Below are 24449 nucleotides of genomic sequence, written 5' to 3'. Positions count from 1 at the left end.
TATGGGAGTGCCTTCATGTCTTCAATGTCCTCCTTTCATTTCCTTAGGGTGTATACCCAGAAGGAGGATTGCTGCATCATATAGATACATGTTGAGTTTTTTGAGGACCCTCCATACTGTTTTCGACAATTTCCATTCCCACCCACAGCGTACTCCCTTTTCTCCACATCCTCACCGATATGTGTTATCTCTTATTTTCTTGATGAGAGCCATTCTAACAGGTATGACGTGATATTGCATTATAGTTTTGATTTGCATTTCCCTGATGAGTATTTACGTTGATCATTTTTTCGCGTACCTGTTGGACATTTGAATGTCTTCTTGGAAAAATGTCTATTGAGTTTCTTTGCCCATTTTAAAATCTTTTTTTGTTTGTTTGTTTTTGAGTTGTGTGAGTTTTTTTTGTTGCTCTTGCTCTTATTGATTTGTAGGAGTTATGCACTTGAACGTTTTATCATTGAGTTCTTATATATTTCAGATATGAACCCCTCCTCCGATATACGGTTTGCAAAAATTTCTCCCATTCTGTATGTTGCCTTTTCATTTTGTTAATATTTTATTTTGCTGTGCAGAAGCTTTCAGCTTTGTACGGTCCCTCCTGTTGAGTTTTTCTTTTGTCTGTTTGTGCTTTTGGTGTCACATCCAAACAATCTTTGCCAAGACCAATGTCGAGGAGCATCTTGTCTAAGTTTTCTCCAAGGAGGTTTAGGGCACCACATCTGATGTTCAAGTCTTGGATCCATTTTGAGTTAGATTTTGTAAGAGGTGTAAGACAGAGATCAAATTCATTGTTTTGTACATGTTTATCCAGTTTTCCCAACACCATTTGTTGAGGGGACTATCCTTTCCCCATTGGGTGTTCTTGGCTCCCTTGCTGAATATTAATTGAGGGCATATTAATTGAGGGTTAATTCTGGGCTCTCAATCTATTCCATTGGTCTATAGGTCTATTTTTATGCCAGTACCATACTGTTTTTATTACTATAGCTTTGTAGTACAGTTTTTAATCAGGAAATGTGATACCTCTAGTCCCTCTGCCCCGCCCCCCTCAGGATTGCTTTGGCTATTAGGGGTCTTTTGTGGTTCCAAGTTTTAGGACTGTTTTTTTGTATTTCTGTGAAGAATACCATTGGCATACTGGTGGGAATGCTGTTGAATCTACAGATGGATTTGGATAGTATAGACTTCTCCACATTACTGATTCTTTTGATTCATGAATATGGGATGTCTTTCCATTGGTTTGTGTCTTCTTCAGTCTTCAACAAAGTCTTGTAACTTGCATTGTACAGATCATTTACTTCCTTGGCTAAATTTATTCATAACAAAATATTTTATTGTTTTTGATGCTATTGTGAATGGGACGGTTTTCTCTACGTCTTTTTCAGATGTTTTATCGTCAGTGTATAGAGATGCAACTGATTTCTGTATGTTGATTTTACATCTTGAAACTTTACTGAAATTGCTGCTTAGTTCCAGCAGCTTTTTTGGTTGAATCCTTAGAAGATTTTCTACATAAAAAGTCATACCTTCTGCAAATGGAATCTGCTTAAGAATTAAAGAGGTTTCATTTTATTCTTGGAGTACTGAAGACAAAGGTAATGGAAAGAAACCATTTCTTTATGCAAGAGTCAAGATCAGGATTTAGCACCAGTCAGATATTTGGAGTGTACTACGTTAAATAAAGAACCACTTGATCTCTCCTCTTTAATCCTATGCTTTGGGCAGTCATGCAAGAGACCAGGAGAGAGAAAAGTGAAGCAAAGCATTTAATTTTCTTTCCCAGTCCCCAGAGTGAAATTGGCTCTGTCTCTATCAGTTCTCTTTCCTTGGCTCTCAGCCACTGCTGCTTCTGCTCCAGGAAACTCCAAAGGCTACCTGGAGTGGAGCCATTTAAAACAAGAGCAAACTTTTATAGTAAGTAGTGGAAGGAAGCTTTAATGGAAACTGATCTTTAAAAATTAATGTTTATAAAAATATGCTTATTGTATTTTATATTTAACAAAACTTAGTTCTAACTATAACAACTACGAATTCACAGAAAATAAACAAAGAATAACTCAAGTTTTGTCCTGCGGTGCACTTTTTCCAACACAGTTGGAATTATATGATGGCTGTATTAATTTTCTATTTCTGTGTCACAAATTGTGACAAACTTCACTGCTTAAAACAGTAACCACTTGTTAGCTCACAGTCCTTTGGTCAGAAGTCCTACCCAGTGGGCTTGGTTGGATTTTATGCTCAAGGCATCACGAGGGCAAAGTCAAGGAGTCAGCCACGCAGGGCTCTTTTCTGGAGTCTCTGGGTAAGAATCTTGTTCCAAGCCCAGTCAGGCTGTTGGCAGAAGAGAGTTCCACGTGGTTTTAGGGGTGAGGCCCTATTTTCCCACTGTCAGCCTAGCACCTAAGATTCTAGAGGCGCCACATTTCCTGTCACATGGCCCTCTCCGTCTTCATATAGCAACAGAGAACCCTTTTAGCACTTCAAATTCTCTGGTTTCCCTGTATACCACCAGTCACGGAAAACTCTCTGCTTATAAAGAACCCATGTGATTAGAGTAGGCCATCGAGAATGGATCCTCAGATAGACGGACTCCCTTTTGCCACAGAAATAACATAATCACGGGAGTGATATCTTATCATATTCACAGCTTCCTTCCATGCTCAGAGGTGAGGTAATTTTACAAGGGCAAGATCGCTGGGGGTCTCATTCTTAGAATTTTGCCTACCACAGCGACACAACATGACATTGTTCACAAGGTTTACAGAGGCAGTAAAACCATCGTGACGGTCAAACCGATGGCACTGCCACGCTTCCCAAAGGTGAATAATGTCATCTTTTGACCATCAGTAACATTATTGATCTTTGGAGTACCCGCCAGGTCACCTTCTCGGTTCACTTTCACTTCTTCAGCGGCCGGCAAGTCTGACTTCCCAGGTCTTCTTTTGTTACTGGTTTTGTCAGTGGCTCCAGTGTTTCTGTACCACTTTTGGCTTCTGGAGCCCTGCATCTTTTGCAAGAGTCACAATCGAATTTCATGACCAATCTGTCTCTGCCTGGTTGCGCTCTGTCCGCTGTCCTCCAGTCAGTGGAAGACCCGGGGTAGAGATGCGTGGGGCTGTATGTGTCGCGAAGTGCGGACAGGTGAGACATGAGCCAGGTCACATAGCTGTTCCGTGAGCAGCCGGGACTGGAACTCGGTCTGGCTCTCAGAGTGTCATCCACTCTTATTTTTAACAATCGTCTATCAATAGCCCTTCACGCTCTACACTCTGTTCAGAACGATGAGTCCTACTTTTTCTTCCTGACAAACCTCTAGACATTTCTCTAGGACCACCTCAAATCCCTCTTTCCTTGAGAAACCCTGTCCGACCTAGTCTTTGTCTCTTTCCATCACACTCGGGCACAACTGACGTCCTTGTCCAGGCTGCTCCTGTAGCCCTTGGCCCAAACATCTGTTACAATCCTTAGCAGACTGTGTCCAACCAATTAATTTGTGGTAACAGCTCTCCAGTTAAAATATAAACGTCACGTGAAAGGAAGTGTGTCTTAATTATTTTGTACTATAGGCATTTAGCTTCATTTCTAGCTGGCAATACACAGGAAGGCAATGTGAACGTAAGTCCAGAGAAACGGCGTGGGGTTAAGTTAGACAGGTGGTTCTCAACCAGAGGTGATTTGGCAACGCCGTCATCCTTCCGAAAAGTTTCGGCGATGTTTGGAGACATTTTGGTTATCAAAACTCCCAGGGAAAGAACGCTGCTGGATTGATGGCTGAAGGTCAGGGACGCTGCTGAATACGCCGCATTGCACAGATACCCCCACACGTATACCAAAGATACTATCCAGCCCTAAACGTCAGTAGTGTTGAGGCTGAGAAAGTTTAAGTTATATGACACAGAGAGGGAATCAGACCTTAGAAAAAAACAAGGAGAGAAGTCAGAATTGTACGACTCCCTGCATTGCTTTAACTGCAAATTCAGGGAAGCTAAGAACATACTGAAAAGCTGAGAGGAGTCAAGGTCTGGGTCGAAATGTCACTGTTCATGCAGTCACCACTCCTGGCTGCCCTGGTGAGGAGAACTCCGTATTGTTTTAAAGGCATAATGACAAGGAAAGTATTCAGAAATTACAGGTACAGTATATTTGCCCCAGTTAGTTTCGCTGGGGAGCAGAGGGGCTTAGAAGAAAACTATACGCGACAAAAATAACTATGAAAAAGAAGAAGAACATAACTTATCTTTAAAAAGGCTAACTTAAAGGCGCCTGAGTGGGTCAGTGGGTTAAGCGTCTGACTCCTGGTTTCAGTTCAGGTCATGATCTCACAGTCTGTGAGGTCGAATCCCACATCAGGGTCTGTGCGGGCAGCGTGGAGCCTGCTTGGGATTCTCTCTCTCTGCCCCTCCTGGGTGTGCGAACTCCCCCCGCCTCTCAAGTAATAAAAAGAAATTAAAGAAATTGAAAAATAAATAAAAAGGCTAACTTAAATGTGTGTGCCAGAGAGAGCATCTATCTGGTACCAACAGGTTTTTCCCACTGACTCCGGTCAGATCAGTGTAGGGAGTGGTTGTCAGCCTGTGGTCCCTGGAACAGCAGCATTACCTGACAACTCATAGGAAATGCAGATTTTCCACACCTGCTGAATCAGAAACTTGGGGAATGAAGCCCAACAATATGTATTTTAATAAGCCCTCCAGGTGATTCTGAAACATACATGCAGGTAATAAATAATATAGGTGCTTATCAATTTTTTTCACCTCTTCCACTAAAATTAACATCAAGGCCTGGAAGGAGTCCTACGCTAAGAAAAATTTCACTTAAGGGATGCCCTGTGTCGGATGGCTTGGGTTTGAAGCAATCTCTCCTGTTTTTTAGGCTGTTTTCCCTACAGATTTCGTTGCCCTGCAGTGCCATAACACTTTATCAAGACCTCTGCTGTCCTCTGTATATACTGATCCACTTAATCTAGCAATGTTAGTATGGTAGGGATCATCAATCCGCTTTTAAAAATGAGGAAACAGCCAACAGAGATCAACTTGCCTGAGGTCATGTGGCTAGTAATCGTTGAGACAGGAACAGAATCTAGATCTAAAAAGCCAATATACTTTGTACTAGCAATAGTAGAGTTCTTTTTTTTGAAGGTTATTTATTTATTTTTGAGGGTAGGGGGCAGAGGAGGGGTGGGAATCTCAAGCAGGCTTCCCTCTGTCAGCCTGGAGCCTGACACAGGGCTCAAACTCATGAACTGTGAGCCACCCAGCACCCCTGAGATAGATTTCTGATGACTGAGGCACTTGGACTTTCTAGCCATTTCTTTATTAGGAAACAATCAATGTCCTTTAAATAGATCCTAATGTCCTTTATTTTAGTAAGAAAACCACAGACCCTATTGCCTTAGTATATGCTGCAACATAGGTATGATTCTTGTAGTTTGTTTTGTGAGGAGTTACACACTACATAAGACTTTATACTAGGGTTGAGTCTGCTTCTATGTTTTCTTTGTTAGTTTTTAAAATTAATTTTTTTAAATTTATATCCAAATTAGTTAGCATAGAGTGCAACAATGATTTCAGGAGTAGATTCCTTAGTGCCCCTTACCCATTTAGCCCACCCCTCCTCCCACAACCCCTCCAGTAACCCTCTGTTTGTTCTCCATATTTATGAGTCTCTTATGCTTTGTCCCCTTCCCTGTTTTTATATTATTTTTGTTTCCCTTCCCTTATGTTCCTCCGTTTTGTCTCTTAAAGTCCTCATATGAGTTAAGTTATAGATATTTGTCTTTCTCTGACTAATTTCGCTTAGCATAATACCCTCCAGTTCTATCCACATGGTTGCAAATGGCAAGATTTCATTCTTTTTGATTGCCGAGTAATACTCCATTGAATGTATGTATATACCACACTTTCTTTATCCGTTCATCTATTGATGGACATTTGGGCTCTTTCCATACTCTGGCTACTGTTGATAGTGCTGCTATAAACATGGGGGTTCATGTGTCCCTTTGAAACAGTACACTTGTACCCCTTGGATAAATACCTAGTAGTGCAGTTGCTGGGTCATAGAGTAGTTCTATTTTTAATTTTTTGAGGAACTTCCATACTGTTTTCCAGAGTGGCTGCACCAGCTTGCGTTCCCACCAACAATGCAAAAGAGATCCTCTTTCTCCACATCCTCGCCAACATCTGTTGTTGCCCGAGTTGTTAATGTTAGCCATTCTGACAGGTGTGAGGTGGTATCTCATTGTGGTTTTGATTTGTATTTCCCTGATGCTGAGTGATGTTGAGCATTTTTCATGTATCGGTTGGCCATCTGGATTTCTTCTTTGGAGAAGTGTCTATTCATGTGTTTTGCCCATTTCTTCACTGGATTGTTTTTTGGGTGTTGAGTTTGATAAGTTCTTTATAGATTTTGGATACTAACCCTTTATCTGATATGCTGTTTGCAAATATCTTCTCCCATTCTGTCAGTTGCCTTTTAGTTTCCTGATTGTTTTCTTCCCTGTGCAGAAGCTTTTTATTTTGATGAGGTCCCTATAGTTCATTTTTGCTTTTGTTTCCCTTGCCTCTGGAGACGTGTTGAGTAAGAAGTTGCTGCGGCCAAGATCAAAGAGGTTTTGCCTGCTTTCGACTCGAGGATTTTGATGGCTTCCTGTCTTACATTTAATATTTCATCCATTTTGAGTTTATTTTTGTGTACGGTGTGAGAAAGTGGTCTAGGTTCATATTTCTGCATGTCGCTGTCCAGTATTCCCAGCACCACTTGCTGAAGAGACTGTCTTTATTCCATTAGATATTCTTTCCTGCTTTGTCAAAGATTAGTTGGCCATACATTTGTGGGTCCATTTCTGGGTTCTCTATTCTGTCCCACTGATCTGAGTGTCTGTTCTTGTGCCAGTACCATACTATCTTGATAATTACAGCTTTATTGTATAGCTTGAAGTCTGGGATTGTGATGCCTCCTGCCTTGGTTTTCTTCTTCAAGATTGCTTTGGCTATTCGGGGTCTTTTCTGGTTCCATACAAATTTTAGGATTATGTGTTCTAGCTCTGTGAAGAATGCTGGTGTTATTTTGATAGGGATTGCATTGAATATGTAGATTAATTTGGGTAGTATCAACATTTTAACAATACTTGTTCTTCCTATCTGGGAGCATGGAATCTTTTTCCATTTTTTTTGTGTCTTCTTCCATTTCTTTCATAAGCTTTCTACAGTTTTCAGTATATAGATTTTTCACCTCTTTGGTTAGATTTATTCCTAGGTATTTTATAGTTTTTTGTGCAACTGTAAATGGGATCGATTCCTTGATTTCTCTTTCTGTTGCTTCACTATTGGTGTATAGGAATGCAACGGATTTCTGTGCATTGATTTTATATCCTGCAACTTTGCTGAATTCATGAATCACTTCTAGCAGTTTTTTGGTGGAATCTTTAGGGTTTTCCATATAGAATATCATGTCATCTGCGAAGAGTGAAAGTTTGACCTCCTCCTGGCCAATCTGGATGCCTTTTGTTTCTTTGTGTTGTCTGATTGCAGAGGCCAAGACTTCCAATACTATGTTGAATAACAGTGGGGAGAGTGGACATCCCTGTCTTGTTCCTGACCTTAGAGGGAAAGCTCTCAGTTTTTCCCCATTGAGGATGATTTTAGAGTTGGGTTGTTCATATATGGCTTTTATGATCTTTAAGTATGATCCTTCTATCCCTACTTTCTTGAGGGTTTTTTTTCCCAGAAAGATACTGTATTTGGTCAAATGTTTTCTCTGCACCTATTGAGAGGATCATATGGTTCTTGTCCTTTCTTTTATTGATGTGATGAATCATGTTAATTGTTTTGTGGATACTGAACCAGCCCTGCATCCCAGGTATAAACCCCACTTGGTCGTGGTGAATAATTTTCTAATGTATTGTTGGAGCCAGTTGGCTACTATCTTGTTGAGGATTTTTGCATCCATGTTCATCAGGAAATTGGTCTATAGTTCTCCTTTTTAGTTGGGTCTCTGTCTGGTTTTGGAATCAAGGTAATGTTGGCTTCATAGAACGAGTTTGGTAGTTTTCCTTCCATTTCTATTTTTTGGAACAGCTTCAAGAGAATAGGTGTTAACCCTTACTTAAATGTTTGGTAGAATTCCCCTGGAAAGCCATCTGGCCCTGGACTCTTGTTTTTTGGGAGATTTTTGATTACTAATTCGATTTTCTTACTGGTTATGGGTCTGTTCAAATTTTCTACTTCTTCCTTTTTCAGTTTTGGTAGTGTATATGTTTCTAGGAATTTGTCCATTTCTTCCAGATTGCCCATTTTATTGGCATATAATTGCTCATAATATTCTCTTATTATTGTTTTTATTTCTGCTGTGTTGGTTGTGATCTCTCCTCTTTCATTCTTGATTTTATTTATTTGGGTCTTTTTCTTCTTGATCAAACTGGCTAGTGGTTTATCAATTTTGTTAATTCTTTCAAAGAACCAGCTTCTGGTTTCATTGATCTTTTCTACTGGTTTTTGGTTTCAATAGCATTAATTTCTGTTCCAATCTTTATTATTTCCTCTCTTCTGCTGGTTTTGGGTTTTATTTGCTGTTCTTTTTCCAGCTCCTTAAGGCATAAGGTTAGGTTGTGTATCTGAGATCTTTCTTCCTTCTTTAGGAAGGCCTGGATTGCTATATACTTTCCTCTTAGGACCGTCTTTGCTGCGGCCCAGAGGTTTTGTGTTGTGTTATGGTGTTATTTTCATTGGCTTCCATATACTTTTTAATTTCCTCTTTAACATCTTGGTTAGCCCATTCATTCTTTAGTAGGATGTTCTTCAGATTCCAAGTATTTGTTACCTTTCCAAATTTTTTCTTGTGGTTGATTTCGAATTTCATAGCATTGTGGTCTGAAAATATGCACGATATGATCTCAATCATTTTTTTCTTACTTAGGGTGATTTGTGTCCCAGTATATGGTCTATTCTGGAGAACGTTCCACGTGCACTGGAGAAGAATGTATATTCTGCTGCTTTAGGATTAAATGTTCTGAATATATCTGTTAAGTCCATCTGGTCCAGTGTGTCATTCAAAGCCATTGTTTCCTTCTTGATATTTTGATTAGATGATCTGTCTATTGCTATGAATGGGGTGTTGAAGTCTCCTACTATTATGGTATTACTATCAACGAGTTTATGTTTGTGATAAAGTGATTTATATATTTGGGCGCTGCCACATTTGGCGCATAAATGTTTACAATTGTTAGGTCTTCTTGGTGGATAGACCCCTTGATTTTGATATAATGCTCTTCTGCATTTCTTGATACAGTATTTATTTTAAAGTCTAGATTGTCTGGTATAAGTATGGCTACTCCAGTTTTCTTTTGTTGACCATTAGCATGATAAATGGTTCTCCATCCCCTTACTTTCAATCTGAAGGTGTCTTTAGGTCTAAAGTGGGTCTCTTGTAAACAGCATATAGATGGATCTTGTTTTCTTATCCTTTCTGTTACCCTATGTCTTTTGATTGGAGCCCTGAGTCCATTGATGTTTAGAGTGAGTACTGAAAGGTATGAATTTATTGCCATTATGTTGCTTGTAGAGTTGGAGTTTCTGGTGGTGTTCTTTGGTCCTTTCTAATCTTCATTTCTTTTGGTCTTTATTTATTTATGCATTTATTTTTTCATCTTTTCTCCCCTCAGAGAATTCCCCTTAAGATTTCTTGCAGGGCTGGTTTAGTGGTCACAAACTCCTTTAATTTTTGTTTGTCTGGGAAAGTTTTTATCTCTCCTTCTGTTTTGAATGACAGCCTTGCTGGATAAAGAACTCTTGGCTGCATATTTTTCTGATTCAGCACATTGAATATATCCTGCCACTCTTTTCTCGTCTGCCAAGTTTCTGTGGATAGGTCTGCTGCAAATCTGATCTGTCTTCCCTTGTAGGTTAAGAACTTTTTTTCCCTTGCTGCTTTCATGATTCTCTCCTTGCCTGAGTATTTTGTGAATTTGACTATGATATGCCTTGTTGATGGTCGGTTTTTGTTGAGTCTAATAGGGGTCCTCTATGCTTCCTAGATTTTGATGACTGTGTCTTTCCCCAGGTTAGGAAAGTTTTCTGCTATGATTTGCTCACATAACCCTTCTACCCCTATTTCTCTCTCTTCCTCTTCTGGGACCCCTATGATTCTGATGTTCCTTTTTAATGAGTCACTGATTTCTCTAATTCTTAAATCATGCTCTTTTGTCTTAATCTCCCTCTTTTTTTCTGCTCCGTTATTCTCCATAACTTTGTTCTCTATATCGCTGATTCTCTGTTCTGCCTCATCCATCCTTGCCACCGCGGCATCCGTTTGTGATTGCAGCTCAGTTATAGCATTTTTTATTTCATCCTGACTAGTTTTACTTCTCTTATCTCCACAGAAAGGGATTCTAATCTATTTTTGACTCCACCCAGTATTCTTATTATCGTGATTCTAAATTCTGGTTCAGACATCTTGCTTGTATCTGCGTTGGTTAAGTCCCTGGTTGTCGTTTCTTCATGCTCTTTCTTTTGGGGTGTATTCTTTCATTTTGTCACTTGGAAGGCAGAAAAGGAATTAATGAGGTAGAAAAAATTAAAATTAAAAAATTAAAAACACACACACAAACATTGAATAAATGATGCTAGATACTAGGTGTGTTTTGGTCTGGGTGTTGAAAGGGGCTTGAAAGATTAGAGAAAAAAGGGTAAAGAAGAAAAAAAAGGAAATCCTTTGAAAATTTGAAAAAATGAATACACTGAAGTAGACTAAAATGAAATGATGGAAGTAAAATAGAATTTGAAAAAATTTACACAAAAGTAAAAAATATAGTAAAAACAAAAGTATTTTAAATGAAAATTGAAAATAAAAATGAATTTTTTCTCTTTCTGTATTCAAGAAAAAGAAAACAAATGAAAAAGAGAAAAAAAGAAAAAATAAAGAAAAGTGAATAGATGGATCTGCTAACAGACTGAAATACGACTGGAATTACTTTGTTTTCCCCTAGAAGCCAGACTATGAAGCACTTTATAATTCATAAACCAAACAGGCAGTGAGACTTCTATTCTTGAAGAGCGAGGTTGGCCCAGTTGGGCGGGCTCAGTGTAATGTCTCCGTTCTCCACTAGATGGCGCTGCTAGCCTACTGGGGTGGATTGTTGTGGCGCTTGTAGGTGCATATGCGCATGCACAGAAGCGGTGAAAATGGCGTCACCCAGCTACCCAGTCTCTAGTATCAGAAGTCTGTTCTTCCCAATCAGCAATCACACACCCGTCCTCTGTCTTCAGCTCTCGTTCACTCCCCGGTTTTTCACTGTCTGTGACCAGGCCCCAGGCAGTACCTCTCTTCCGAGTTTTATCTCAGATGCGGTTGTTTTCCCTGGCCTCTTACTTCCGAAGGACTGCAGCTTTGACCCATTCCGCCCCTCTGTGGGAGGGTCTCACCGAGCAACGGCAGGTACGTTTGCGGGACCCTGCTGCTGCCAATGCCCAGAGACTGCGGCTGTGTGCCAGCCCGCCCCAGAAAATGTTTGAGAGGTGTTTCAGGGATTACCGACAATCACAACACACACCTGGCACCAGGCTTCACCCTTAACGATCTTGTTCCAGCACCAGCGAATGTGGCCATTCTCTGGGGTCTGCTGGGCCCAGGTTGCCTCACAGCCTCTACCAAATCTCCTTCCAGCAGTGGAACCGCTTTTCCTCACGTGGCCTGAGAACCGCTCAGATCCCACTCTGCTCCCGGGGATTCGTCCTTCCCACCAAAGCACCACCAGGTATGGAGCTGCGGAGTTGCAGCTTGTTTACAAGCTTGTTTGCAGTCCCCTTGTTTACAGTCTTAATGGAATTTAAACCCTCTCCTTTCTCCCTTTTTAGTTTAGTCCCTGTGGCTGTTTCCAATTTTCCACTTTCTCTCCAGCTGTTTTTGGCAGGGAGTGCTTTTACCGTATTCTCCCCACTGTCTCCGTCCTCTCTCCACATGCAAAAGCAGTTCTGTGCCCTCCGTGGCCTCTCTCTCCCCAAGTTCTCCTCTCCGTGCCGCATACCTGCTGAATTCTGTGGTCTAGGTTGTACATATTGTTGTGTTAATCTTCAGATCAGTTTTCTAGGTGTGCAGGATGGTTTAGTGTTGGTCTGGCTGTGTTTCATGGACGCGGGACACACAAAAAACTTCCATGCTGTTCTGCCATCTTGGCGGCCTCCTGAGTCTGCTTCTTAAGGAAGTTTTCATTTATGAGTCTTGGTAATAATGTGTGAGAGAATAAGGTTGCCATTGTTTTTCAGAATAGTACAGAAAAGTGCTGGGATGAATTTAACTACTGTCTCATTACATTTTTATAGAAGCTCAGCAGGTAAATTTCACACACATTCTGGACATTTTTTCTTTCACAAAATTGCTTTTTTTTTCAGCCCTAAAAGTGATTCTTATAAGAATCCCACCCAATCTTTATTTCCAAGAGAGACAGTTTTTTGCAGCAATAGAAGGACTCCAAGTGCTTGATACAATGAGAATAAAAGAAACTCTAGACAAAGTTCTTTTGCAAAACCATATGGAAAAGAGATACTTGAATATCATACAGATGACAGAGGAATTTATAAGCCTTTGGGTTACCCTAATTGGAAAGAGATAAAGGGTAACCATATGGTGGAAGAAAAGAGTAAGCAAAGAGTTATGAGGAGGATTTCATTCTTCCAGGAGAGTATCAAGAATTAAAAAAACAAACATTATGAAGAAGAGTCAACAAATTCAACTACTTTTTCTTACCTGCCTGACAATTTCCAGAGTAAACTTGCCAAAAGTAAAATATGCTTTTGTGGAAGTGTATTCTACGGGATTTTGTTTTTCTCAAGAGTTCCTACGTATAAATGGATAAAGAAAATGTGATATTTATATATGCAATGGAATATAACTCAGCCATAAAAAGAAGGAAATCTTGCCATTGGCAACAATATGGATGGACCATGAGGGAATTATGCTAAGTGAAGTCAGTCACAGAAAGACAAATACTGTGTGATCTTACGTACATGTAGAATCTAAAAAAGAAACCAAACTCATAGATACAGAGAATATACTGATGGTTGTCAGAGGCAGGAGATGGGGTTGGGCAAAATGGGTGAAGGGCATCAAAAGGGACAAACTTTTAGTTATAAAATATCCCTAAGTCCTAGGGATATGATGTACAGCATGGTGACTAGAGTTAACAATGCCGTATTGGATATTTGAAAGTTGCTAAGAGAATAGATCTTGAACCTAACATAACACGGATCACTGAATTCTACTACCAATATTGTACTACATGGTGACTGACTAAAAGTTTTTAAAAAATAAACAGATAAAGAGCACTACATTAAAGAACCTATGTTCACACACACACACACACATACACAGAAACATTGTATGTTAACTACACTGCAATTAAAATAAAAAAATAAAAGTTCTTGTCACTAGAAAAAAACTTCTGTGTGGTGATCGACATTAACTAGACTTACCGGGGGACCATTTCACAATATATACAGATATCAAATCATTATGTTGTTCACCTGAAACTAATGTTATCTATGAATTATATCTCAATTAAGGAAAAAGTTATCACACACCTGTTACTCGAAGTTTATCTGTACCAACCACAACTTCCTTTTCATCGACAGTAAAGAGTGGCTTGCCATCCTTGGAGTTGATCTGGAAGTGTTGACTCTGGACCTCTACCATTTTGGGACCTGCACGATTCATTAAAACAGTTTGTTATGAAGTGTTTACTATACGTAGTGTCAAAATCTCTTTTTACACAGGTCACATCACCCAGCAATACCAAATTACTAAATATACAAAATCCGTTACCAACAGTACTTTTAAAAAATTTTGCGATTAAATTTTTACGTTCTGAGCCTAAATCTATGATATTATTAAAATTAATTTATGTCGAATACATGCTAATCTACAAAGCACAAATGTATGGAGGTGCTGAATCACTCACTAGGTTGTACACCTGACCCAAAGGTAGCCCTGTTTGTCAACTATACTCAAATTAAAAAAAAAAAAATTAAAAAGAACAAGAAAGCGTTAATCTATGTCACATAAAAGAATAAATCATTTAAAAGTGAAGTTTTTCAAGTTAAAACTAGCCAAAAATAACATAATTTGTCTACTCAGCTTATGTAAATTTGTAATCTTTTGAGTATTAGCCAACTAAGGATTTTATATTCTGAAACGTGAGGTTTGCGAAAGACCATTTTTATCTAATGTTTACTTTTGAGAGAGAGCGTGAGCGGGGGAAGGGCAGAGAGAGGGGGACAGAGGATCCAAAGCGGGCTCTGCACTGACGGCAGCCAGCCCGACGCGGGGCTCAAACTCAGGAACCACAAGACCATGACCTGAGCCAAAGTTGGGTGCTCAACCGACTGAGCCACCCAGGCGCCCCATGAATGACCATTTTAAGAGTGGCTCACTTTCAAAGTATAAGAGACTCTTAAGAACAGAGAACAAACTGAGGGCTGATGGGGGGTGGGAGGGAGGGGAGGGTGGGTGAAGGGTATTGAGGAGGGCACCTTTTGGGATGAGCTCTGGGTGTTGTATGGAAACCAATTTGACAATAAATTTCATATTTAAAATAAAATAAAAATAAAATAAAATAAAATGAAATAAAATAAATAAATTTGAAATCTAAAGCAGAAAAAAAAAAAAAAAAAAGAATGGCTGACTTTAATGGCCAAAGCCAGCCCAGAAGATGAATCCTACTCAGATTCTCTTATGGTGTTTTTGTCATCTTCTTCACTCCCTCCTTCTTTGTATTTCAGTGACAACAGCAACACTTTCCTGTCCCAGTTTCATCTCCTAGGTGAGCTGTGGACTCACTGCTTTAGATTCCCTCTAGACTCACAAGGTTTGGTGAGTGTTCCCACGTGCCCGGGGACCGGGGATGCTGTGCCCTCAAGAGCATATGCGACCTTGTTCCATTTCCCTTGCCCACACTCAGGAATTCACCATTTTATGTCTCTTAATTCTTTGTGTTTCCAATCTTTCTAACCCTGGAGCATAACAGATTAATCTCTCCAGAACACAGCTCCGAGCATTCGCTCAAGGAACTACACGCGTTCCCTAATTCTTTTGTAGGTTTGCTTTATATTCTTATCTGGGAGAGTAAATGTACTGAGAAAATGGATATCTTACAGTCTTTGAGTGTGTGTCCCTGTATCACTCCCACTACTCATTAAAGTTGAGGGATGTCTAACTAGAAATTAAATAGAAGCTCTTCAGTGAATACATTAAACAGTTTTGGATATGGTCACCAACATATTCTTACGTTATTTCATTAATCAACACTTCAAAAGCCTTCATTTACCTATGTCTGTGTGTATGTGTAGGAGTTATAAAGTGGACCACAATTCTCTATTTTTCCTCTATGTCTTAATCTTCTTTCTCTTAAGGAAACCTGACTTTATTTTTTGGATAGTGGCCTGCATTTTTGCTCATCTGCACTTTCACCCAGACTCAGTCACTCAGGGATTCAGTGGCACCATTTATCTCTTCTGGATCATGGATATACCTTAGACATTTATCATAGAAGTACTGATTTGCATTAAATGATGAATATTAAGTTATCTGAATTTAAAATTGAAAGGGGGAAAAAACCCTGGAATAATTTCTCCAGTAAGACTTCACTGTTTAGCTTATTGGAGACTCATATAACAGTTCTAGGGGGCTTGATTAAGTAAAAAGGGTTAAATGACATGATTTTTTTTTTCTGTAACCATTGTTTCATATATGGTGACGAAATGTTCAACGAGTTTAGTTGCATAATTTTCATGAGTAGGGAAACCATATAAACCCTTACTCGAGTCAAAGTAAATGCAGGGGTGCCTGGGTGGCTCAGTCAGTTAAGCGCCTGACTTCGGCTCAGGTCATGATCCCATGGTTTCTGAGTTTAAGCCCCGCATCAGACTCTGCACTGACAGTGTGGAGCCTATTTGGAATAATTCTCTCTCTCTCTCTCTCTCTCTCTCTCTCTCTCTCTCTCTCTCAAAAATAAAGATACAAACTTAAGAAAAAGAAAATGCAAAAATATGACTCTTGATCATAGGGTCATGAGTTTGAGCCCCACGTTGGGTGTAGAGATTACTAAAAATAATAATAATAATAATAAACTTTAAAAAATGTAAAAAACTGAGTGTACCACTCAGCACATATTTATGGCATGTTTTTTTATGTTCAAGGTTTTGTGCTAAGAACCTTGGATATATAAACAAGTGGGATATAGCTCACAACTTAGTGCACTGAAAAGCAAAGCATATAAACCTAGTTTCAGGACAATTTGGTAAGCGCTATGATACAAGCATGGGCAGCGTTTAACGAGAACCCGCAATCCATGGTCTGTCCTTGTGGGTCAGGAATGGCACCCTGGGGAAATGATGTCTGAGCTGACCTTGAAGAAAGACTTTCCATTTCCCCGATGAAGGGAGAATGAGGCATGCCAGGTAGAGGGAAATACTAGAGGAAAGGCTCAGAAGTGAATAGAATTCCGTCTTCATTTTATTAAAAACAAGGAGGCATCGAATGTTAACTTTGAACACGTTTCCACTTCAGAAAACATCATTCCCTAGCCCATAACCACAGGGATAATCATCTCTTAAAATAACTGAGTTTCTAATTAATCTTTTAGATTTTATTAATATTCTACCTGTTTTTATGAACCTCGCTGGACACTGATTACAGCCAAGCAAATAATCTTCTTCTGCAGTGGAGCTAAGAGATGAAATTCAAACTCTACCTTGGTGGTAAAAAAACCAAGAGCTATCTGGTAAAGGAAAATTTTTAACGAGCGGCTTTGGTACAAAGAAGGAAATGAAAAATGAAAGAAAGAAATAAAGGACGGTTTTAGGACCTGACTAATTAAGTTTGTGAAATTGGCCGAAGGGTTTTCTCCGGTGAAAATACAACCAAGTTTTTCCTGACACGCAGAATCCCTGACAGCTTTAATTGCATGTGTGATTCCCTCCTCACCCCTCTGCCTCAGTCCCGGCCCCCCCCAGCCTCTTCCCAGGCAGCCGGGCAGGGAGCCAGTCTATTTCGGCCTTATGCTTCCTCTATTTCTTTTGCCCACAAATGAGCAAACACATGTATCTTTCCTTCTAGCTCTTTCCTACTTCCATGAAGGTAGCCTACAATAGGTAAGCTTCTGCCCTTTACTTTTATCGCTTCCAAATATGCCCGGGGAGTTACTCCGAATCAATTCATAGGCGTCTTCCTTATTCTTTTTAACAGATGCATGGTATTCACGCGGATGCACTGTGGTTATTCAACAGTTCACCCATACGTCTGGATATTTAAGTAGTTTTTGAAGTTTCTTTCAAAATGTTTATTTTTGGGAGAGCAGGCGAGCGAGCGCATGCTATTGGGGGAGGGGCAGAGAGAGAGGAAGACAGAGGATCCAAAGTGGGCTCTGGGCTGTCAGCACAGAGCCCAGTGCGGGGCTCAAACCCATGAGCCAGGAGATCGTGACCTGAGCCGAAGTCAGGGTGAGCCACCCAGGCGCCCCTGCCCCTTTGTCTTTTTTTGTGGGACCGGAAAGTGGATTCATTTAGGTTTTCTTCCGAACCTACTGTTTCTGGTTTGTCTTTCCAGCCACTGTAGTTGCCGGTTTTGTCTCCTCTTTAGACTTGGGTTCTTATGAAAACGTTCGGTATCCTTAAGTGGGCATCACTTGCCTCTGGGCCCACTGGTGGTATTTCAATACACTTAATTTTGGGGTTTCCTGGGGGAAGTACTATTTGTTCCTCAGTTGGAGAAAAATCCAGGTGGAGTTTCTGGAAGTCTTTCCGGGTTAGAATCTGCCTGGTGCTGACGGCACAAGTTTTGGATTTCCCCTCTGAGAGCGTGCCGGTCAGATTCTTGGCAAATGCTTGCTGTTCTACGGGGAAGAGTGGTCCGTGTCAACCCATTCACCATCGACATCCTCCCCTCCCTGAGACCGGCACTTCCCCACCCATCTGTCATTCTCTTCCTCTTCTTTTGAATTCTAGAATGTCTGCTTCTGACATGCAATCTAGCATCGAATTCTCTGTATTCTTGCACTCATGCTTCTATCGAGGTCTCCGTAGGCTCACTCCAGGATTTCTTCTGCAACATCTGCGGATATGGTGCTCAGGAGAGCTGAACCAAAGTTCCAGATGATGTCATCACAGTTTTTTTTTTGTGTGTTTTACACAGGCCAGATCTTGGAGGGGTCTCGGTCATAGCCAGAGGAGCTATGACCTGTCTTGGAATAGTGTTGATTACTACTGTCATGACTTTCCTAGACCTTTGGTCAATTACAAACTTGTTGGCCTCAGCTTTGAGCAATGATGGCACGGTTGGGCAGCAAACAGAAGGCTCTTGGTTATTTCTCTTCGACGGGGCTGCAGAAACCCCTGCCCAAAGGATCGAAGCTAAAGAGAAAAAGTGCATGAATTCCCACCAGTCTGGAGAAAAGGTCCCTGAGCATCACCCTTACTTCAAATCTCTTGTCAGAACTTGCTGTGCGCTTTAGTAATTTATTTGCTAACCTGGCGGGGGGTCACTAATCAAGTGGCTGAAATGTCAAACATGTCTGTTACTGTCCTGCTTTGGTCTCTCGAGGATATTCTTACATCCACAGCCTGTTTCGACCTTGTGCTGCGTTTGGAGCGTCTCTTCCCTGGGGCGTGCTGCACCGGAAGGTCCCCTGTCTTCAGGTTTGCAGTCACTGTCCTCTGTCTCCTTTTCCCTGGGGAAGGATTGCAAAGCAGCAATATCTAGGTAACCTCAGAGAAACATGCAGCTGGGATAACACTGGTATTTTCGACCTCACTTCTGATGTTTCTTCTGCTGAGTTCAATCATTACACCCAAAGATATCTTGGCTGCAGGTGCACTGCTGTTCCTTAATAGAGGGTCCATGAAACTCTGCAATACTACATTCACTTTATCCTTCTGTTTTACGTTTCTATTCTTGATATTAGTCACGCTCTGGGTATACAAAGGCTTTTGCAGAAGCTTACCAGGGCTATGCATAAGTTCCAAGAACCCGAACCAACTTAATGGGTTAATGAGATTCTTACTTCTCAGCTTTGCTATTCGAACACCTGGATCTAAGACAGTGTGATTGTGACAGAGGACATCTTTCAGCACCCAGGAAAATGATTTGGGTGTCTGCGTGATGGTGACCAAATTGAGCCATAAACCTTACCAGCCTCCCCACTGGGTTCATTTGGTTGTTAGCTGAAAATCCCCAGTTGGATTGGTAGTGACCGTAACTCTAGAGAAATCGCAGGGCAGAGAGGCCAGCGGCCCTGCTTGATCAAACTCTATACCGACTGCCAGTTGCCGGAAAGCTGGTGGTTCCCCAGGAACCACTGGCTGCAGCCCGGCTCGGTCCTCAGAAAACCCGTACTGCCGAACCCGACCAGCCCTCCTGTGTAAACTTTTTTAAGCTAACCAGAATTCGTCTCTGTTATTTGAAATCAAAAGAAAATGACTGGTAGGCAACCAGAGCTGAACTCACAGTTAGTAAGTTTTCCCGTTATTTTGCTATGAGTTGGTATCTTTCAGCTCAAGGATTTAGAGTGTTAGCTACTGTTCATGTCAGTGTTTGACTTCTTTGGGGATTTAAGACTTTTGGTTTTGACCGTACTGGTTGCCATTGTTTTCAGTGGTTTGGTAATGAGCAAGTATTCATTTCATTACATGGGATGAATTTGGCTAGTTCACATAAATTACATTTTAATGTCCAGGTTGGCTACATTTAACTTCTTCCCGGAAACGTGAGGCCGGAACGGCTGTGATTGCGGAAGTCGTTTACTTGAAAATACCCTCGGTGAGCTGGGCAGTACTCCCTGCTTCAGGGTCTGCCACATAGCAGAGGCTTTTCAACCAAGGGTTTAAGAAAAATCACCAGCTTTAACATTATATCAAGCACGAAACACCCAGGTTAAAACTCAAGATTTAAGGTGAACAATTTAAACCAATGTAATTCTAATGGGAAAAATTTTTTTTTAAATTTTTTTTTAAGTAAATTCCTTGGTGACAAAAATGGTAACCATATTTGCAGGAAATAGGGCCATAATTTAAGGAAACTGGTGTGCCATAATTTAAGGAAATCTGATTGGACAGAGGGAGTGGTACATTCCGGGCTGAGGGAGAGAAGTCCTGGGGTTTGCTTTTCCTGCTAAACTACTAATTCCTGCTAACTCCTGGTTTGGCTTGTTTTGCTAAATAGCTGTGTTCTTGAGCAAATTCGATTTTCACTGCTTCAGTTTTTTTTCATTCATGGAATTGGAGGCAGATTTATATCACATCTAACTCTCTTGTTTTAAATTTTTAAAAAATTTTAAAAAGTGTTTATTTTTTTGGGGGGGGGGAGAGCATCAGTGGGGGAGGAGCAGAGATAGAGGGAGGCACAGAATCGGAAGCAGGCTCCAGGCTCTGAGCTGTCAGCACAGAGCCTGATGCAGGGCTTGAACCCACGAACTGTGAGATCATGACCGAAGTCGGAAACTTAACGGATTGAGCCACCCAGGTGTCCCTAACTCTCTTGTACGATATATGAAAATCTACATTCAACAAAAAACTAAATGAGGAAATAAGTATTTGTAATAAATCATTTTTACAAGAATATAAAGGGAGTCTTTTACTTGTGGAGCTCCTAAGGGGTACGTACATATTATTTACATGTGACAGCATATAGAAAGTTGCATGTAGACATCCAACAAATGACAAATGAATGACAAAAGATGAGCAAAAATCCCTCAAACATATAAAAGCTAGAGCCAAAGAAGTCTGTGAAATAATGGTAAAGATAAATCATAATCCTACATAATCTTTCAAGAAAATATGATTTGATCTTAGACACGTTTCAAGAACACGTACGCTGAATAAACTCAGGTTCATGTCGGGAACCACTGAGAATCTCACTGGACTTAGTGATCGAACAAACTTCTAAGCAAAAGAGAAGTAAGTTATGAAGATTAAAGCAGAACATATAATATGGAACTTGTGTTTCAGCATGATAAAAAGGAATCATCAGGCTAATAGACGGCTGCAGTTTCCAATGGAACATTATTCTGTTTCGTGAAAAAGAGACGTTGAAAGTTACCAGTTTGTGCTGGCGGGACGCTTTTCATCTGTTTTCCCATAACCCAGAAGGCCACTCAGTTTCTTAGATTTGGCACATGTATAGACTGCTGATAGTACAGAGAAGGGATACACATTCCTTTCACCAGGTGAAAGGAATTTCTTCCTTTCATTTCTTCCACCTGTGATCTTTCTCGGTAATCCTTTTTTTCTCACTGTATAAGAGTTCGTGTGATCTCACTGCTGGGTGAGCTTACTCTCTGGTCTTAGCTGGTTGGATAGGATACATAGCTGCCCCCGGGCAGTTGGTTGCACACGTTACTTGGGCCAATCAGAGTACTTTATTGTGAATTTAGAATTCATGAAACTAAAGACCGCGCTGGCTGGTGTTGAGAAGCACAGCCTATCAGATGAAGAACCAGAGAGGTCCTGTACGTCCTACAGAGTTAGAACCGATGTGGCCAAGTGAAAATAACGGGCAGAGATGCTGTAGAAAGGAGGGGTACATGGGCGAGGAGAAAGGGAAGGTGAAGGAGGGGTGGGGAGAGGAAGAGCGAGAGAGAATCTTTTGGCCCTTAGCCCCTGGTCTCTGTTCTTTTGAGGCCAGATACTTTGGCTCCTTTCCTTTGGTCTCTGAGATTCCTTTGCGTTCTGTACTAATCATGTGTCTTTTACTACCTTGAATGGTCCTCTATTTCTTGCAATCGCAGTAACTTTAAAATATCTCAGACTGTCTCCCTCGTGATGCCAACTATTCTCTGCAGTCAACACAGCATGATATTTAGAAAACTCGTACTGTAATTGTTCATGAGTAACTGTGAATTCTTCAGAAGAGAGACGTGTATCCATTCAGCACAACTATCCACGGACCACTCACATGCAAAGCACTGTGAAGAGGTTAGACTCACCCACTTTTAACCTGCCCGTGACCTCCCCTTCAGAGTTGCGTGCGTTGACGGTCACATTCTGAGTTGACTGCAGAAGCAGAGATGAATCCTAGAAGGGCATTTACAAAATGTGACAAATACATCCTATTCACTCATTTACTCACTTATTTTTAGAGAGACATATTTTTAGACTTATTTTTAGTGTGTACATGTGCGTTCCGTGGGCAGGAACACCCAAAAGGATGGAGAGGGAGAATCTTAAGCAGGCTCCACACTCAGTGCGTCGGTGTACAGCCCAACGCGGGGCTTGATCTCACGATCCTGGGATCATGACCTGAGCCAAAGTCAAGAGTCAAACACTCAAGTGACTGAGGCACCCGGGCACCCCAATGACTAGATAGTATTCAAAATGACCGTGGGGCACCCGGGTGGCTCGGTCGGTTAAGCGTCCGATTTTAGCTCAGGTCACGATCTCGCGGTTCATGGGTTCGAGCCCCACGTCGGGCTGTGTGCTGACAGCTCAGAGTCTGGAGCCTGCTTGGGATTCTGTGTCTCCCTCTCTCTGCCCCTCCCCACTCACGCTCTGTCTCTCTCTCTCTCCAAAATAAACAAACATTAAAAATTTTAAATAAAAAATAAAATCACTGCATATTTATATTCATATATAAATTTAGGATTTATATAAGATACTTTTTCCATAGTCAGAGATCCTGTGGCCCTACGCAGTATTTTAAAATCTTGGATTATACTATGTTAAAAGAGTACATGAAAATTTTTTACTCCAACAGTTTCAAACAATACGTATTTATTATATTATTGCTTTTGTGGGTCAGGAGTCTAGGCACAGGCTACCTTGGTCCCCTGTTCAGGGTCTCAAGGGGACTGAAGGGCTGAGGATTCATTCCAGACTCAAGAGCTTCTTCTAAGCTCATGTGGTTGGTGGCAAAATCCATTTCCTTGCTGCTACAGGGTGTCCTAACTCCTTTTTTCATAAATTATAATATTTTTATGCTCGTATGCAATGGCTATAGTGTACCACGTTAGCTCTCTGGGTGAAGATCTAAAATAATCGAGTTTTAATCAGTGTTTTTTCCTGTTCCAAGGAATTAAAATTTCTTAATATTAAAATATTAAAAATTTTTTAATATCTATGTCCAGGACATGACATATTTTTAGAAGATAAATCAGAGCATGGTTAGTTCTTCTGTAAGAAACACCACATTACTTATTTTCGAAATGTAAAGCCTTTTCACAACTTCACAAGAGCTTTTTAAAATTTATCAGATATCTATATTTTTTAAACTTTTGTTGGAAGATAAGGTGGCTTTATGTCATAAGCGCCTCCTGTGGTATCATAGTTCCGAATGGCCGGTTTTGCACTACAGAAGATTGTTTGCTTTTATATAAGCAATTTTCTTCAAAAAAGAACGTAACGATTTGGCTGTTGGATTCAGGCGGGTTTATGATCCATTCAGAGGGAACCGAATGTCTTCCAAAGTTGTAGCGAGTACCGTGATTTTTCAGAAGGAAAGAAGTTTCAGGAACGCTCTGGAACTCTGGCAGGTCCGAAATTCTCCCCATCGCTCTGTGGAAGCAGATGACCTATCGGCATCTCGTGTTTCATCCACTGATGTGACCTTGATACTTGTCTTCACGTTGTTCAAAAATAAGTAGCACGGTAAGAGTTAACGGTTTACCGGTTTCTTACGTAGAGCCTCGGCGTGCAGGGGTGTGAGGAGGGGCTCACCTCCCGCCGTCTCGGGGCTCTCCCTGTGTGGTGGCCTCCTCAATGGTGAGCTTTAGCCTGTGAGCTTTAGGCTGGCTGCTCTTCCTTGGACTCCCAACCATATCTTCTCAACTCGGGGAGGACCCCTGCCTCTTCGTTGGCCCCGCTCCCTCACCGTGGCCTTCGAAACTCTCTGCAAGTAGCAAACTGGGGCGGTCCTGGGGCTCACCTCTTGTGTCCGCCTCTCAGGGAGAACTGTCCTGACCGCCACTGTCCAACGTCTGCAAACTGTCCTACTCCATTTTGGTGCTCTGACAGAATACCAGAGACTCGGTGGCTTATAAACAACAAAGGTTTCTTTCTCGCAGTTCTGGAGACGGGGAAGTCCAAGGTCATGGTGCTGGCAGATTTGCTGTGTCCAGTGAGACTCACTTTCGGGTTCACAGAAGGGGCCTCCCAGCCTCCAGCTCACCTGGTGGAAGGGGTGAGGGGGCTCTCTGGGCCTCCCTGATCAGGGCACTGATTCCCTCATGAGGAAGTCGCCAAAATCCCACCTCCTAATACCATCACCCTGGGGGTTAGGGTTTCAACATGTGAATTTCCAGGCCACAGCAAAAACCATGGTTTCTGATACATTTTCAAGTTTTTTAGTTGTTTAATAAAAGCGGGTAAGTCCGTTCCCTGTTATTTCTGTCTCGTATTACCTGTTTTGATTTTTATCATTTCTTGTCTTTTTCATAGAAGCTCCTCAAAAACAGCTTTCTCTCTGTGAGATGCTTA

General features: G+C 41.1%; 1 protein-coding gene across 6 annotated transcripts in view; it reads right to left on the bottom strand.

Annotated features, from left to right (window-relative positions):
- The window catches only part of SGCG (sarcoglycan gamma), a 131929-nt gene that overhangs the window by 23650 nt on the left and 83830 nt on the right, over window positions 1–24449 (bottom strand). For all 6 annotated transcript variants that reach the window (XM_045040827.1, XM_045040864.1, XM_045040907.1 and 3 more), the window contains 2 exons: window positions 21965–22052; window positions 13572–13691 (listed from right to left, as the gene is read on the bottom strand). In XM_045040827.1, coding sequence (XP_044896762.1) covers window positions 13572–13691; window positions 21965–22052 — 208 coding nt within the window. The remainder of the gene's footprint in view (window positions 1–13571; window positions 13692–21964; window positions 22053–24449) is intronic.

The sequence above is a fragment of the Felis catus genome, chromosome A1 (genome assembly GCF_018350175.1).
Source record: "Felis catus isolate Fca126 chromosome A1, F.catus_Fca126_mat1.0, whole genome shotgun sequence".
Lineage (NCBI taxonomy): Eukaryota > Metazoa > Chordata > Mammalia > Carnivora > Felidae > Felis > Felis catus.
This window is presented reverse-complemented; position numbering and strand designations above follow the sequence as displayed.